General features: G+C 35.4%; 2 protein-coding genes across 4 annotated transcripts; both read right to left on the bottom strand.

Annotated features, from left to right (window-relative positions):
- Nucleotides 1-2,315: 2,315 nt before the first annotated feature.
- Nucleotides 2,316-3,275, bottom strand: LOC127078850 (uncharacterized). The gene has a single exon (XM_051019269.1). The coding sequence runs from the start codon at nucleotides 3,273-3,275 to the stop codon at nucleotides 2,316-2,318; it is 960 nt and encodes a 319-aa protein (XP_050875226.1).
- A 510-nt stretch (nucleotides 3,276-3,785) lies between these two features.
- On the bottom strand, nucleotides 3,786-10,252 carry LOC127086786 (peptidyl-prolyl cis-trans isomerase CYP95). 3 transcript variants are annotated; one of them, XM_051027597.1, is made up of 14 exons: nucleotides 9,942-10,252; nucleotides 9,397-9,525; nucleotides 9,257-9,311; nucleotides 8,892-8,980; nucleotides 8,554-8,578; nucleotides 7,937-7,975; nucleotides 7,726-7,843; nucleotides 7,483-7,610; nucleotides 6,946-7,261; nucleotides 6,251-6,357; nucleotides 5,872-6,076; nucleotides 4,798-5,793; nucleotides 4,635-4,706; nucleotides 3,786-4,320 (listed from the first exon to the last, which is right to left on the bottom strand). In XM_051027597.1, exons 2-14 carry the CDS (start codon nucleotides 9,481-9,483, stop codon nucleotides 3,999-4,001), a joined length of 2,559 nt encoding a protein of 852 aa, XP_050883554.1. In that variant the 5' UTR covers nucleotides 9,484-9,525; nucleotides 9,942-10,252; the 3' UTR covers nucleotides 3,786-3,998. The 3 variants fall into 3 exon arrangements, with proteins under 3 accessions (XP_050883554.1, XP_050883555.1, XP_050883556.1); XM_051027598.1 differs by lacking the exons at nucleotides 9,397-9,525; nucleotides 9,942-10,252 and adding an exon at nucleotides 8,374-8,422; XM_051027599.1 differs by lacking the exons at nucleotides 8,892-8,980; nucleotides 9,257-9,311; nucleotides 9,397-9,525; nucleotides 9,942-10,252 and adding an exon at nucleotides 8,723-8,770.
- Nucleotides 10,253-16,387: the final 6,135 nt, after the last annotated feature.

The following is a 16,387-nucleotide window of genomic DNA, read 5'->3' as shown; positions in this document are numbered from 1 at the left end:
AACAAAAGTAAAGGAACACAATTATTTTTATCTTGGTTCACTATTAACTAAGTTACTTCAGTCCACCCGCAAAGGTGATTTCGCCTTATCAACGAGGACTTAATCCACTATAATCAATTGATTACATACACACAAAGACAACGCATCAATGTCTTCTTGAGAATCCTGACTAGACCCTAGTCTCTCAAAGAATACAAACTCAATCAATGAGATACAAGAAATTTGTTTACAATATTTCTTCTAAGAAATCAGATTACATAAATTTCAGTACGATGAATTTATCATACAAAAACGAACAAAAGCTCTATGTATATTTTCTTTTTTACATTCAAAAGAATAACATTCAGTTCAACAAAAGCGTTGTGAGATATTAGTGTATTAGCAAATGATCATTCTTCCAAGTCTCCTTTATATAAGCAATTAAAATATTCGTTGGAGAGTGGATGGAAATATTCACAAATGAGCAGTCACCTTGCATAACGGTCTCCAAAGGTGGGAGGAAAAATTATACAATAGTACAATCCTTATTCCATAAAATCAGCATAGTGGAATGAGCATTTTGTCTTGTATTGTGTACTATTTTTCTCACGTAAAACCTTGATCTTATCTTCTAATCTTCAGAGGCTTATGAATAAATGTTGTTGAAGCATGTTTTGGAAGGATCAAGACTGAGTTGAGAGTCTTCAGAACCTTGTCTTAAGAGTCTTTAGGATCTTGTCTTCTGAGTCTTCAGAACTTAGTCTTCAGAACTCGAGAGCGCAGAATCTTGAGAGCTTGACAAATCTTCAGAGGTTCTTCTATCAGAGTCAGATTCAAAGTTTTAGCACAAATGTTCACCAGAACCATTGTTTATGAGCGTTCCAGAACTTGACATAATCTTGTAAAGCTCACTTTTGTATCTCTTTATACTCAGAGTGTGATAAGTCTATAATCTGATGACGTCGCTCGTCAAATCTTTTGAATCAGAACCTGCTAGCAAAAGCTACACACTAGATAAAACCATTAGGATACAAAATTGTTCTCTAAGAAACAATGTATTGTTATAATCAAAATTAAAGTTCAGATGCAGAACAAAATCTTGTTCTTACAAAGTCTGCCTCTACACCAATGGATCCAACATCCAATTTGCAAGATGAACCAACAGATTTACTCCCTGATCTGTCTCAGTTCTGACGTTTGGTAAGTTGATCTATTTAACGCGTTCATGACCTAAGATTTGCTTTTCTGTTTACAAGCTATGTCAATTTATAGCTAGCAACACCAAAAGACGCCTCAATGCCGCATTAAGGATTGTATGATACTTGAAAATGCATCGGCTAATGGATTGTTCTTCAAAGAAAATTCCAGCCTAACTCTAATCGGGTTTACAGATGCTGATTGGGGCTCATGCACGCTTATTAGACGTTCTACTACATGTTTCTATTTCTAGTTGGGTTCCTCTCTAATCAGTTGGAAATCAAAGAAGCGGATCGTTGTTTCTCGATCATCCTCGGAGGCTGAATAACGTACTCTCCCAAACTCCACCTGCGAAGCACAATGGATGCTACATCTCTTACAAGACTTATTCGTCTTGCAATTCAACCCGGTTACAATTTTCTGTGACAATCAAAGTGCAATTCACGTTGCGACGAATCCGATGTTCCATGAACATACAAAACACATAAAATGGACTACCAAATAGTTAGAGACAATATTCTAGATAAATTTGTTCACCTGCAACCAATACCTTCTTCGAATCAAATTGTTGACCTCTTCACCAAAGTTTTACATTTTAGTCCCTTCAATTCTTCGAACTGGATTTGTTCCACATCAATTCTAGTCAGAGGGGGTGTTAAAATACCATATTAATTATTTAGTTAGTTTTATTTCATTTAATATTATTTATCAATTAGATAGATAATTCGCATTTTTCTCTCTAGATTGGTTGCACTTTATAATGTATATATGGGACCATTGATTCTGACTAATTAACTTTTGATTGAATGAAATATTTTTATCTGATTTTATTTTTCATTTGTCTTTCATGTGTAAATTGAGATGATGAATATCACAGTTCAACAAAACCAACTGTCACGGTCCACAAATCTTAATTAGATTGATAGAAGTCAATAGTGTTAGATTGGACGTTATTACTAGAATTTGAATTCTTGGTTATTACTACTTCATCTACGAAGAAAAAAAGTAACTATTATTATTGATTTTGACAATGTAATCATGTAAGATTAAAAGGACAAGTATAATAGTAATAGAATTGGTGAAAATAACTCTGAAGCATGACATCATTTGACTTGTAATAACTTGATTAACTAAAGCTATTAATCATATGGTGAGCAAACTAATTCCATGTTAGTCTCTAAACTCATCTTTGCAATCTTCCTCATCAACAACTCAGCCTTATCTCTCACTCTAGCCGAACCCCTCACAGAAATATCAGCCAACACACTTGAAAACTCTGATAACATCAAAGCTTCTCTAACACATTCATCACTCTCATCAAAAAGTCTAACAAGAATATCAACTGCACCTTCCTTACACAACAAGGACCTTCCTTTCAACACACTTAGCATTGAACTTATTATCTCATTTGTTTTCTTCACTACATTCAGCCCTTCATCAAACCTCACAAGGAGACCGAGAACGGTAAGAGACGTTCCAGCCAAATCCTCGTTGATATTATCAGTGCTCTTTACGACTTGAAGCAGGACCGGAACTGCTCCGCCTCGAACAGCTAGAGTACAGTTTCCATGGAATTGAACAAGTTCAGCTAAAGAACTTAGAAAATGATGAGCGTCAGCGGAATCGATAAGAGAGTCTTCAATAGCCTTCACTAACAGCTGAACGGTACCTGCTACTCCGAATTTGGCTTTGTTTTTATCAAACATGGCCAAGCTACAAATCAATGAAGAGGCAAGTTTGCATGAATCAAGGGATCGCAGAGATGATGACGATGAGTTTATGAGAGAATTGAGGTGATAGATTGTTTCCATATCTGCTAGAGATTGCTTTAAATCAGGGTTGAGGGAAAGGTTAAAGAGAATCAACAAGGAAAGGGTTTGGATAATAGAGGAGGAAGCATTTGTGAGTGTGGCTAAGGTTGTGATTGCTCCATCTGTTTGAGCTACCAAGGTTCTGTTTTGGGGACTTACCTTGGTGATGGCAGCCAATGTTTGAAGACCTTTCTCCTGAGATTCATGAGAATCTGATTTTGCAAGGATGAGACATTCATGTATGGTGTCGAAAACACGAGATGACGACGACCATGATGATACTGACATTTGTCTGTTTTTTTTATCTATGGTATCTGTTTCAAAAACAGAGGTTGCGGAGTGTTTATAAAGCTTAAGAGTAGAAGAAATGGCCTAACCTTAGACAACAATGAAGTGGATTTGGATGGTTACAATGTTTTACTAGCATTGGAAACTGCCCCACTACTTAGGTTTTTTGTCTGCCTCCGGATTGTCCTGCCTGTCACATTTCTTTCATCACATTGTGCCGCCTCCTTACCACATCAGTTAGCGGTAGAAAATTAATTAAACAAGATTAAATTAAATTGAGCTGATCTCTTAATAAAACATGATACACTAATCATTATTTTTCTACCAGATCAACATTTTAATTCCAATAATGTATATCTATAGTAATGAAAATATATTAATTTTAACTAAAATATTTTATGTTTTCATTAAGTCGGTTAATATTTAGATTTTGTAAAGCAGGCTACAACTTCAAAACAAACAAAATTGCAATTTAAGATGTATTTATGAAGGAGCATTATGGACCAAATCTAATGTATTCCAAAATTTTATAAATCCAACTCAGCCACCGAAGACAAGTCAGGCAATGTTTCTAATTCGAGTTCGACCAAACACATGTGATTGCTGTCTATGAAAGGGAAGAAAAAAACATGAGACCCACAAATTCCAGCATGCAAGCAAAGCATGAGGTAAAGCTCGAAAATCGAAGCCCCAAAGTACATAAAACATGAGACTATTTCACATTTAGCCTGAGTCAGGAGAACCATCGCCATATGATACCAAGCCTTTCTTTCCATCTGGGCTTTTGGATGATGACTTTGACCTTCTATCTCGACTTACTTTTTGTGGAGATGGTGATTCTACAGAAGACCTGGACTTGGGTAAACTCCTGCTTCTGCTCCGAGAAAATGATGAATGCCTTTCTACACGAGAGGGGCGTGATCGATTGGGGGAAGTACTCCGAACTGGAGAGCGAGTGAGAATTGGGCTGCGGCTTCTGCTATATCGCCGACCTTGGTGGCGTGGACTGGGTGACACAGATAGCGTTCTGCTCCTCTTTCGGTACCTAAAGTATAAACTCCCAAATAATTATATGAACTCAACTATTATTAAATAAAGGGAAATTCTAACGTGTGCCCCTTTAAGAGTTTAAAAAGGCAAGTATTTTTGAAAATGCGTGTATTGAATACATTGGAAATTGAAATAATTAACTTTTTTAAGAATATTTTATTAGGAATTCTTAAATAGTGCCCATATTTTCTTTATTTGGAATCATTAAAGAGTGCCCTGACCCTTAAATATATGGCACAAGGAACTAACAATGGGCATAATAAGCAATGCATCAAAACAAAACCAAAAAACTAATAAAATTATATAAACCTTGGAGGAGTTCTTCCACGAGGTGGTGGGCTTCTGAAACGCCTGGGAGAATACCTTCTGTAACTTGAAAATCTGCTGCCAGAATGTTTTAAGTCTATCACTCCACTATTAAATATCAATACCAACAGTGAGGTAACTAAGTAAAAACTGCATATAACTTTACCTGTCGCGATCAATTCTACCATTGTACCGGTTTGACCTCACCGGAGACCGAGAAGGTGTTCTATACCTTCTTGCATAGGAGTATCGCTCGCTGAAACCTCTTCCCCTTCTGATACGCTTTGGTGAAGCATCGGGTGAAGCACTCCTAGACAAATTACCCCCACGAGGTGTCCTCCTACGTACAGGGCTAGGACTCCTAGAATAACTGCGGCGATTGCTTCTACTAGGTGCTCTGACAGGACTTCTGCTGTTGCTTCTCTTCGAAGGGACCCTACCAGAGCTTCTGCTTAAGCTTCTTACCCGTGATCTAACTGGACTACGACTTACACTCTTTCTTGACACTCTCACAGGGCTTCTGCTTAAGCTTCTTACCCGTGATCTAACTGGACTACGACTTACACTCTTTCTTGACACTCTTACAGGGCTTCTGCTTAAGCTCCTTGCAGGTGATCTAATTGGACTACGACTTACACTCTTTCTTGACACTCTTACAGGGCTTCTGCTTACGCTTCTTGAAGGCAATCTAATTGGACTGCGACTTATGCTCTTTCTTGACGATCTTACAGGGCTTCTACTGATTGTTTTTCTTGATGATGCTCTAGAACTCTTGCCCCGGCGGGATCTAACAGGGCTCTTGCTGACACTTTTAAGAGGACGAGCTATAACAGGACTTCTACTAACATTTCTCCCCTTTCTGCTTCTCACTGGGCTCCTGTTGATGATGCTTCTTCTTGGACTCCTACCAATGCTTCTATCAGAACTCCTGTCGATGCTCCTGACAGGACTCCTGTCGATGCTCCTGACAGGACTCCTGTCGATGCTCCTGACAGGACTCCTGCTCAAACTCATCCTTGATGGGCGAGGAGGGCTTCTACTAACATGTGGGCTTTTGCTCATTCTTCTTTTCGGAGTAATACTACGGCTCTTGCTTCTACTCCTCCCGGGACTAATACTCATGCTCCTACTCGTGGGTCGCTTAGGACTTATGCTTCGACTCCTGCTCATTGACTTTTTATAAGTGAAAGAAATGATAAGCATAACAAATAACTGAGGTGACAAGAGAAGGAAGTATTACCTATATTTGCCCAAATGATCATCCATCACATCAGGCTGCATCTCTTCACTTCTCTCAGATCTATACGCAGCTCCAGTACCATTGGTATGCCGCTCTCCATTTTCCTTTATTATTTTTGGTTTACCCTCGGGCATACCTGCCTCTTCCTTTTTATGATGAATGGTAGGTACATCTTTCCCCACCACTGGGGAAGACGTAACTTCAGCTGGACATAAAAAAAAAAGAGAGAGAGGGAGAGAGAGAAACATGTCATGCATATATCCCAAGGAATTAAACTTAAACCAAAAAAAAAACATTAGGATGTATTCAACAATTTTTTTAAGATAACTACGGGTCACAGTTTTATTTGGAGAAACAATTAAAATGCTTCAAAATTTACCTTTCTTCTGAGAACGATCTTTTCGCTTCAGCCCTTTCTGAAGAGTATCAAGACTTTCACTGTCAGAGCTACTGTCACTCTCACTGTCTGATTCACTGCCAGATTCCCTGATAAAATATGACATTCAGTTTGAGACTTTGAAAAGACTTGTTCTCTCAATATATTAAATTGAAATTTTTGAGAAACACAAGAAAATTGATGTTTTTCTAGTAAATTGAAAAAGATTGTGAATCGAAAAAAGAATAGTTAAAATCACAGATCAAATTCATAAACTTCAAGTCATCAACAAATTCCGACGGTCAAAAATGCAAGAAAAACATCATTCTCAAGAAAATGTATAAAAAAACCTTGAGAAAGAATATCTGCAATAGATTATTTCATGCTTACAAAGTACTCCTCCGTTCTCTTTTGTAAGCAACTTTAACTTTTTAGATTCATTAAATAATTGATGTATCTAGTCTAAATATAGTCCAAATACATCATTTATTCAATGAATCTAAAAAATAAAATTTGCTTATAAAAGAGAACGGAGGGTGTACGCATCAAAAGAGATTTGATACAAAAAAAAAAACATGTGAGAAACTTGTATAAATATGCACTCTATGGGAAATAACCTACTTCAATCATTGTGCATCCATGATAATACATTCCTCACAACAAAGATAAATTACTAGCAATATTTAAGTATTCAATACCTTTTTGATCTACGCTTCGATCTCTTATCTAGTCTTTTCCGCCTTTTGTCACGGCGTTTATCTCTCTTTTTGTCACGTTTATATTTGTCTTTCTTAGATCTCTTCCTCTTTTTTCGTCTATCATCACTAGAGGAACTTGTATCAGTTGATGAGGATGTATCTGAGTCAGAATCACTGTCAGTTTCTGAAGATTCTGTGTCTGAATCCAAAGAACTCTCCGATTCAGAAGAGCTGTATCTTCTCTTTTTCCTTCTGTCTTTTGCAGATCTTTTGTGCTTTCCCTTTCCTACTTTTGATTTGTTTACTTTCTTCCCATCTACACATATGAATATTCAAATCAAGGGTTTAATAATATTAAAAACAAAAAGTGGTTAAGAATAGAGCGTTTTCAAATAAAGAGGGAAAATAAAAACAAAATAAACTATGCTCAGGCATTTAAAGGGAACGTTTGGAGACGGAATTTTCATAAATATAGAGTAATTAGCATTCATATCAAGAGTAGAACTGTGTTATTCAAATGAGTTAAGCAATGCGTACCCTCGTTATATTCACCACAATAAATAATTTTAACAGTGACAGTTGGATGTCCTTCATCATCACCCACATCTTCAATTCTCCTCAATACTTGTTGCCCTTCAACAAGCTTCCCAAAAACTACATGCTTCCTGTTAAATTGCCTCACAGTAGCACAATTAAGCAATTTATCTTACCACACCCTCAAACAAATATAATATCAAAGTAACAAGTCAAATGCAACCAAAAAATATCAGATTAACAAACCTATCAAGATGATGATCAGCTTTCAAAGTGATAATAAAATGAGACCCGAGTGTGTCACGGTCAACAATTGCCATAGTTAAAAGACCTGGAGCGTCATGCTTTAGCCTAGGCGACTCATCTAAAATAAACCAAAAATGTTAGTTGAGATAATATAACATAGCACAAGGAACACTGTACAGTTTGATCTTGGTGGAGGTGGTAGTATTCTCACCTTGGAAGTTTGAACCATATATGCTTTCTCCACCAGTCCCTGAAAACATGAGAAAATGTAGTGCACGTGTAAGTTAAAAATTAATGGACATGGGTAAAAACCACCATATCACGGAAGAAAAAAACACTTGAACCTAGACTAATCGCTAAGCCATGACGGTAAATACTATGAAACACCAAATAGATATGGTATTTAATCAGCGGCTGCAATACTTTCAAAATATTGAAAAAAATGAAACACAGAACTCAAAGATTATAAATCCACGTATTTTAGAGACATATATTACCATCAACATTACCAATATCAAAAGTAAAGTAAACCATATTTATAAATCAAATCAAAAAATTCTAATACCCCTATTCAGTTACAGGCCAGTTTGTGTTCAAGTAAAGGAGCTGTGTTAAAAATGTTTCCAATTGACTTAGAAAAGAAATTACCATCGTCACAGGAAACATGCAAATGGAACAAGGCTTGCAACTCGGACAACTGAATGATCAAATAATAAAAAAAAAACACAAAGGAAGTGACTACGTGTATTGTATCAAATTGCAACCATCAAAAAATGGACAGCAAACTCATAATGGGGTGCAATATATAGATATTTATAAAATACATACCATTACGATTGACAAAATCACCACCCTGTACAAAAGTAAAACCAGCAATTAGTACACATAATAACAGTACAAAACAATGCATACAAAGTGGGCTGGGGCACCAAGAAGCTTAAAGCGTTACAATGATGTACAACTTAGTAAGAGCAACAAACAACACTGTAAGTACAACCTTAAAACTATATCACAAGAAAAGAAGTTGTGACCATCAGCCCTGTGTATCCTACAGCATAAACAAGGGTAATGGAAACCACTGCTAAGCCATGTTCAACCACAGTGAGAGGACATATATCGAAATTCCATAGGAAAATTTAGATATAAGACCAGATAAAACAACATACCTTCACAATGGAGCCTTTTATAACACGATGGAAGAAAGAACCCTTGTAGTGCAGCGATTTTCCAGTATTTGGACCGATACCTCTCTCTCCTAAACAAAATCAAAATTTGGAAGAAAAAATGAGGAATAAGTGCACCATTCATGAGGTAGACAGTTTTTAAGCAAAGATCAACTTGCAACCAAAAGTAAAAACAATATCTGCATGGATGCAAAGTACATTAACATGTCCAAGAACCTGTTTACTCGGTGAATGTGTATCTGCGACTCTAGAAAATGAACTTTTGAAAAGGAAAAGGAAAAGGACCGGTAAACAGAGGCTAGAATAGAAGAAATTCCAAAAGCAAATCAAACATAAACTCAAAATACCTGTACATAATGCACGGAAATTTTCTGCCGTCTTCGGAGCAACATCGTAGAAAAGCTGTGACGACACAATGATCATGCATTAAGGTTGTATAGTACAATAACTGCAGCACAAAAATATTAATACAAAGAATATAAAGTACCTCGAAAACCATCCTTTCAACAGGATCCCCATCAATAGACACATCCATAAACACCAGGGGATTCTTTTTCTTTGCCATAGCCTTCATCTTATAATAATTACCAAATTCTAAAACAGCATAATCATTTACCTGAATTAACAAGGCATTATTAACAAAGAGTGTTTACTCATTGATTTGTAGTTAATAAATCTTAAATAAGAAATAAACCGGAACTTAGAAAATAGAAATAATCATTGGAGAGAATAAAATAAGACTAGACTCCTCTAGAACATAGGATAAAAGTGCATAATCATTGCATAACTATAACTGTTAATCGAAATATCAATGGTTCAAATGTTATCTACTTTGTAATAATAGTTATAGATCTGGGTACATTTTCAACAATCTCGAGAGGTTCATTTTCCGATCAATGTATGTTGCATTTATCGCACCACACTTCAGATAAGAGAAATTCGAAAAATAATTCTGTTTATCTAATAATTGTATGTAAAACTTGAACGAGTGTGAAATTAATAGTTAACAAAGGAAAAGTGGATTTTTCTCACAATTTTGTGGCGGGTTTCGTTGCTTCGCCTGCGATTTGCGGTGGTTTTGACGGCTGAGTTGAGTTGTTGCGACTGAGAATAGTTTCTGAAACTGATAAGACGGCAAAATAGCAGCGGCTTTGTTTGTTTTATTGTTTTAGGGTTTTAAGGGCCGGTTCTAAAGGAAATGAATTGGGCTTGGTAATTGGTATTGCAATCTCATATATCTTTCTCAAATATTAATGTAAGTTAATAGTTAGTAGTAATTATTGTGTCTCTCTAGGTCATAATGTGCATATTGTTGAACTTTTTGTTTTTCATCCAACACCCTTAAAAAATTCTTATGTAGTTCTTTTGATGTTGATATGTGATTGTTGCAAACAAAATTATAATAATATTCATTGTTTTATTTTAATAGGAAAAAACCATATTGAATTGTATCCTTTTAAATGTGCATGAAAATTTAAGGTTTAGATAGTGGATATTGGATTTAATGGAATGAAATAAAGTTATAAATAACATATTTTTATTGTTTCAATTTTGTAAATAATTGATAGAGTTGAATGGTTGTTGAATTATTTGATTCAACGTTCATAGGTAAATATCGACTAATTCCTTAACATATCTCTCATAATTTTGATACACTCGTAGCGTCTTTAATGGATTTGACCATACTTGGATGAGTCGTTGGTATGTTGGTGAAACGTCAAGGATCACATATTCATTTTACCAATTTAACACACCCAAAATATTTGAAACTTTTACGCTAAATAATGTATAAGTCAACTAAGAGACAGTTTATGCATTGCTAGTCTTCAACCCAAGTCGAACATATCTTTATATTCTCATGCAAAGCATTTTTCTATCCACAAAGGATAATAATAATTTCTTTCCTTAAAGACTCATCTAACAAATAACGGTTTGGGTTTTGTCTCTTCTTATATCAAGTTAATCTCTTCGAGTGGATCTTGTACCTTTAAATTCCTAATCTCACTAGACCATTCATTCTTAAATCCTAACAGTTAATCGTCAATAATGCATTCAAGGGTGTAGTCTAAAGATGTGATTTATGTCACATCCCTTTAGGTATCTTCAGTTTTTTGTGTTGGGGAATTCTTCATATGGTTTCTTTGACCCTCTTTTGGATTTTCATTTACTAACATTTTTAAATACTTTTTCATCGAAGTTGGTTATAATAGTCGGTAATTTTATTTAGGCCCTCAAGGTCATCTTCAATTTATTATTTTCCATGCAGCTCGATATTTGACCGATGAAGCTTGAGGTACTAATGCGAGCACACATCATGAAGGTGAGAAAAACACAATAAACTATGGAGGTTGAATTGTGTTGATTTTAAAGTATTCTTTTTATATTCTCGAGCTCATAGAGTAACGCACTGTGAAGTAGAGTAAATAGGGAAGAGAATCATACACAAAATTTATACGGGATCGATTCGTTAACTATAGGCTAATATAGTTCTCTCACACTTGAGAGATTTCCATTAAAGTCACACCTAATCACAAATAATTGACGATAGTTTGTCATTATGTGTTTTTTAGTACAATTTGTATTCATTTCAAGTACTTTTGTTTTTAATTCGTTAATGTTTTTTTTTAGGTTTAATAAATATTTTGAATAATCATGGAAAGACCTAATCCATGCAAAAAAAAGCATTTTAACCAAACAATTCATGTGGTATTTTACTATGAAGTTGTGATGACGGATGAAGGTGAAGACTTGCATACAATAATCGAAAAAATAGAAGAAAAGAGGACAAATTACAAGATTTAACAAAATTGTGTCGCACAAGACAGACGGTGTGACACCATATGGAGCATGAAAATAATAGTTTAATATTGGAAATATCACGACATTCGGTCCAGACATGAAGTGTAACACGACTTTTACAATCACAAGACACACATGTCACCAACATTGCAAAATTGTGGTGCGCCATTAAGGAAATGCAATGTGATTTAGCGAGATTTATTTTATAAGTTACCAAACATATTTAGATGTTATGGTTCTAACTTTTATGATAAAATAGACGTATTATAAAGCATTTGAGCATGGGAGAAGGCAAGGAATCATAAGGGTTCGATACATCATCATTTGTAAGGTGTAATTGCTCTTTTTTCCGTTGAATTTACCATTAACCCATTAAGGATGGGTAGCTAGACCCCTTAGACTAACTCTCCTTAAATGAATTTGTCCTCATTACTGTGATCCATTTAGATATGATTTCTGTAATAGTAACTTATAGTTATTCAGTAATATTTTGTATTTAATGTTTTTTTCCATTTACAAAATTGTGTGAATCAATCTTGGTCATGTTTGATAACTAACCATAGATAACACTATTGTGATTAAATATAATTGGAAGACTATTTGTCGATCAAATCTTCTTTGATTACGACTCTGCCCAAGACATTAGGCTATTGTAATTGGACAGAGCATGTTGTGTAACGAGACATCGTGTGCAACTATTTTGTAAAATAGTCATGATATAAGAAGAATCATTATAGGTTCAGAGAGAGATTAACAACATCAAAAAGGGGCAAAGGATTCAAAGAGAACTTAAACGTTTATATCATTAGTATTTTAAACTTCTAGTATTCCCTTGGAGACGATTTAAACTCATTAATCACTTTTAATTTTTGTTGACACATGTTATACTATACTTTCATTTTTCACACCAACAAAATGATGTTATTGTCGGGGATTGTTGATTACTTCAACAATGAAATATTAGGCAATTATACTTGATATTAGTTGCATGTCATTTCTATTGATTTATTTTTATTTATAATTTATATTTAGTTTATTTTATTTCAATTCATTTGGTACTACCAAAGGTACCCACTGGTTTAATTTTGTGCATCACATGTTTGAAAAATTAAGATTTGATATGAGAGTTTTAGTATGAACCTTAATCATCCAACTTTAACCCAAAAACACTGAGAGTTGTGATCACAACACATTGGTGAGAGAACTCTAAAACACTCAACTTGAGATCCCTTAGATGAGACATCAAAGTACAAAAATGATTGGATGGTAGCTTTTGACAATCAAGGTGTTTTCGTGTGTCACTTTTAAATTACTTTTCTTTATACTTCGATGATATAACAAATAAATTTCCATCGATCAAAACTCAATTATAATTGGGTTATTTGGGTCACTAGACTAATCACATGTTGTTTATATGATGAAGATTTACACTTGAATCATATATTACACCACTTTCTCTCTCATTATGTCGACAAAAGTTATATCCTACTCTAATAATTTAGTGATAATGTTTTCATTAGTATTTATTTTTAATAATATAAAAAAATATGTTGAACTTTATTGAGACTTGAGGGTTATAAGTTAGTTTTGGAAAAAAAGGTAATAACGAAGATAAGTGTTAGACTCGACAGTTGTGTCAATGCTTAGATGAAAGTCTTTCATACACTGACTTCAATAATCAATATGAAAAATGCACGCATTTCATATAAATTCAATTTCCCTCGTTTTTGTTCCAACCCCATTTGTAATATTGAGCGATTACAGTGTGGAACACAAAAACCTTGCATACTTGTTTTCTTAAAACTCGTTATTTATAGTGTGGTTGAAGGAGAAGGGCGATCCAAAACGCAGCGGAATTTAAAATTTCTCCTTTAATGATCCTTACGAATGGGCATGATCAATGATAGAATCGTTACCTCATGTGGCGATTGTAACCTTTGATGCAGATCTACGGAGCGATCACGAACGTTGAACGATGGCAACGTCTCTACTCAGTCCACACGAACGGATTCCTTCAATCTCAGTGCTAGCTGCTACGAATGAAGGCTTTAAGTGTGTGTGTGCGTGTGTGTGTGTGTGTGTGTGAGAGAGAGAGAGAGAGAGAAACGAAATTGCAACTGCACTAATCCTTCTACACAAGGGTTCTATTTATAGAACCACTTGTGTGGGCTATAAGCTAAAAAGCCCACTTAAGTGTATGTAGCCCATATCTTATAATATGCCAAAATCACTTAAGCGCGTGGTACCTTACCATATTTCGTATTCTACTTAAGTACACCGTACCTTACGATGTTCTATAATTCACTTAAGTGCACCGTACCTTACGATGTTCCTTAGTTACTCTATCTCTCATCAATTCGTCCTTTGTGTGTGACCTTATAGGTTTTCGCGGCATTGGCAATTATATTAAATCACGCATTAACATAATAAACAGTGAGCGGTATCTAGCAACACATCACTGCTATCCACGACACGAAAATGTCATGTGATCTGACAAATCCTTATGTGATAATACTTATGTGTATAATTACCCTTTTACCCTTATGTCTATATTGAACACAAGGCATAAACCGTGTCATCCTTATCCAGTTCAATATTGGACCCATAGACATTTATCCTGTTACGCGGGATGGGAAAATTCCATCTAGGTCACTCATGTCCCTTAGCATGCTTCGTGGAGTACCCATCAACTAGCTTTATGGTCATCCAATTACAGACAACGTTTGATCAACAATAAGGCACTCGACTCTACATCTAGGGTCCATAGTGATTTCAGGTCGAAGGGTGGTATACACAATTATCACCATGAGAATAACTTATGACACTTTGCACAACATTCTATATAGTATTCTCATAGCGGGTCAATCCAGTATAAATATTACTCTTAATATTCATACCTATGTTTAAGACTTGATAACTCTTTATCCGTGATCCATGAGATGTGATCATCAGTCTATAAACATAATAGTATTCATGCTTTAATGTTATCCCACTTCACAATAAAGCTCGACTACGAATACTTTAAGAATAGTGTCCTTACGTTTAATGTGATCTCATGATTAAGTCACATTTGATACATTAAACGGACTATCTATTCTATGGACTTTATTAAACAAACATAATAAAGAAAAAGCCTTTTATTATTAATAAACAATTCGATACATGTACCAAAAGTATTGGCCTCTAGGGCTTACACCAACAATCTCCCATTAGCACTAGAGCCAATCAGGCATACCCCTAATGCCCATAGATATAATATGACCATCATGCTTCTGCTGCGCAAGAGGCTTTGTCAGTGGGTCAGCAATATTGTCAAGTGTAGGTACTCTGCATATTTTCACATCTCCTCTATCTATTATCTCTCGAATGAGGTGATAACGCCTAAGTATGTGTTTGGATCGTTGGTGAGATCTAGGCTCCTTAGCTTGTGCGATAGCACCATTGTTATCACAATAGAGACCAATGGGATCCACAATGATAGGAACTATGCCAAATTCACTAATGAACTTTTTGATCCAAACAGCTTCCTTTGCTGCACTTGAGGCAGCAATATACTCGACCTCTGTTGTAGAATCAACAATTGTATCTTACTTTGAACTTTTCCAGCTCACAGCACCACCGTTTAAGCAAAACACATAACCAGATTGCGATCTAAAATCATTCTTATCTGTCTGGAAGCTAGCATCGGTGTATCCAATTACATCCAACTCTTCCTGACCTCCATATATCAAGAATGAGTCCTTAGTCCTTCTCATATACTTAAGGATATTCTTGACAGCTATCCAATGAGCATCACCAGGATCAAATTGGTACCTACTCGTTGCACTTAAAGCATACGAGACATCTGGTCGAGTACATAACATGGCATACATGATATATCCTATTGCATATGCATATGGAATCTTATTCATGTGATCCCTTTCTTCCTTAGTTGAAAGGGATTATGTTTTTGATAGACACAGACCATGTTGCATAGGTATGAATCCTTTCTTGGAATCATGCATATTAAAGCGTCTCAGCACTTTGTCTATGTATGTACTCTGACTTAGGCCAAGCAGTTTTTGTGATCTATCTCTATAGATTTTGATTCCTAATATATAGACTGCTTCACCTAGGTCCTTCATAGAAAAACATTTCCCCAACCAAGACTTTACTTGTTGTAGGGTAGGGACATCGTTTCCAATGAGTAATATGTCATCTACATATAATACCAGGAAAACGATCATGCTCCCACTAACCTTCTTGTAGACACAAGGCTCATCTTCGTTCTTGATGAATCCATATTGTTTTACCGTTTCATCAAAATGAAGATTCCAGCTTCTGGAAGCTTGCTTCAATCCATAGATTGATCTTTGTAACTTACATATCTTTTGGGCTTCTTATCGTATGTTAAATCCTTCAGGCTGTGTCATGTACACATCCTCAAGAAGATTCCCATTAAGGAAAGAAGTTTTGACATCCATCTGCCATATTTCATAATCATGATATGCAGCGATAGCAAGTAAAATCCGAACAGATTTAAGCATTGCAACTGGTGAAAAGGTTTCATCATAGTCAACCTGTAACACCCTTCTAAAATACCCCCAATAATTAATTAATTCAACAAAATATAAATCAGAGTAGATATGCAATTAAGGGTGTCACACTTGACACTTCACACCATTCACCAAAATAGTTTG

The sequence above is a fragment of the Lathyrus oleraceus genome, chromosome 5 (assembly GCF_024323335.1).
Source record: "Lathyrus oleraceus cultivar Zhongwan6 chromosome 5, CAAS_Psat_ZW6_1.0, whole genome shotgun sequence".
Lineage (NCBI taxonomy): Eukaryota > Viridiplantae > Streptophyta > Magnoliopsida > Fabales > Fabaceae > Lathyrus > Lathyrus oleraceus.
This window is presented reverse-complemented; position numbering and strand designations above follow the sequence as displayed.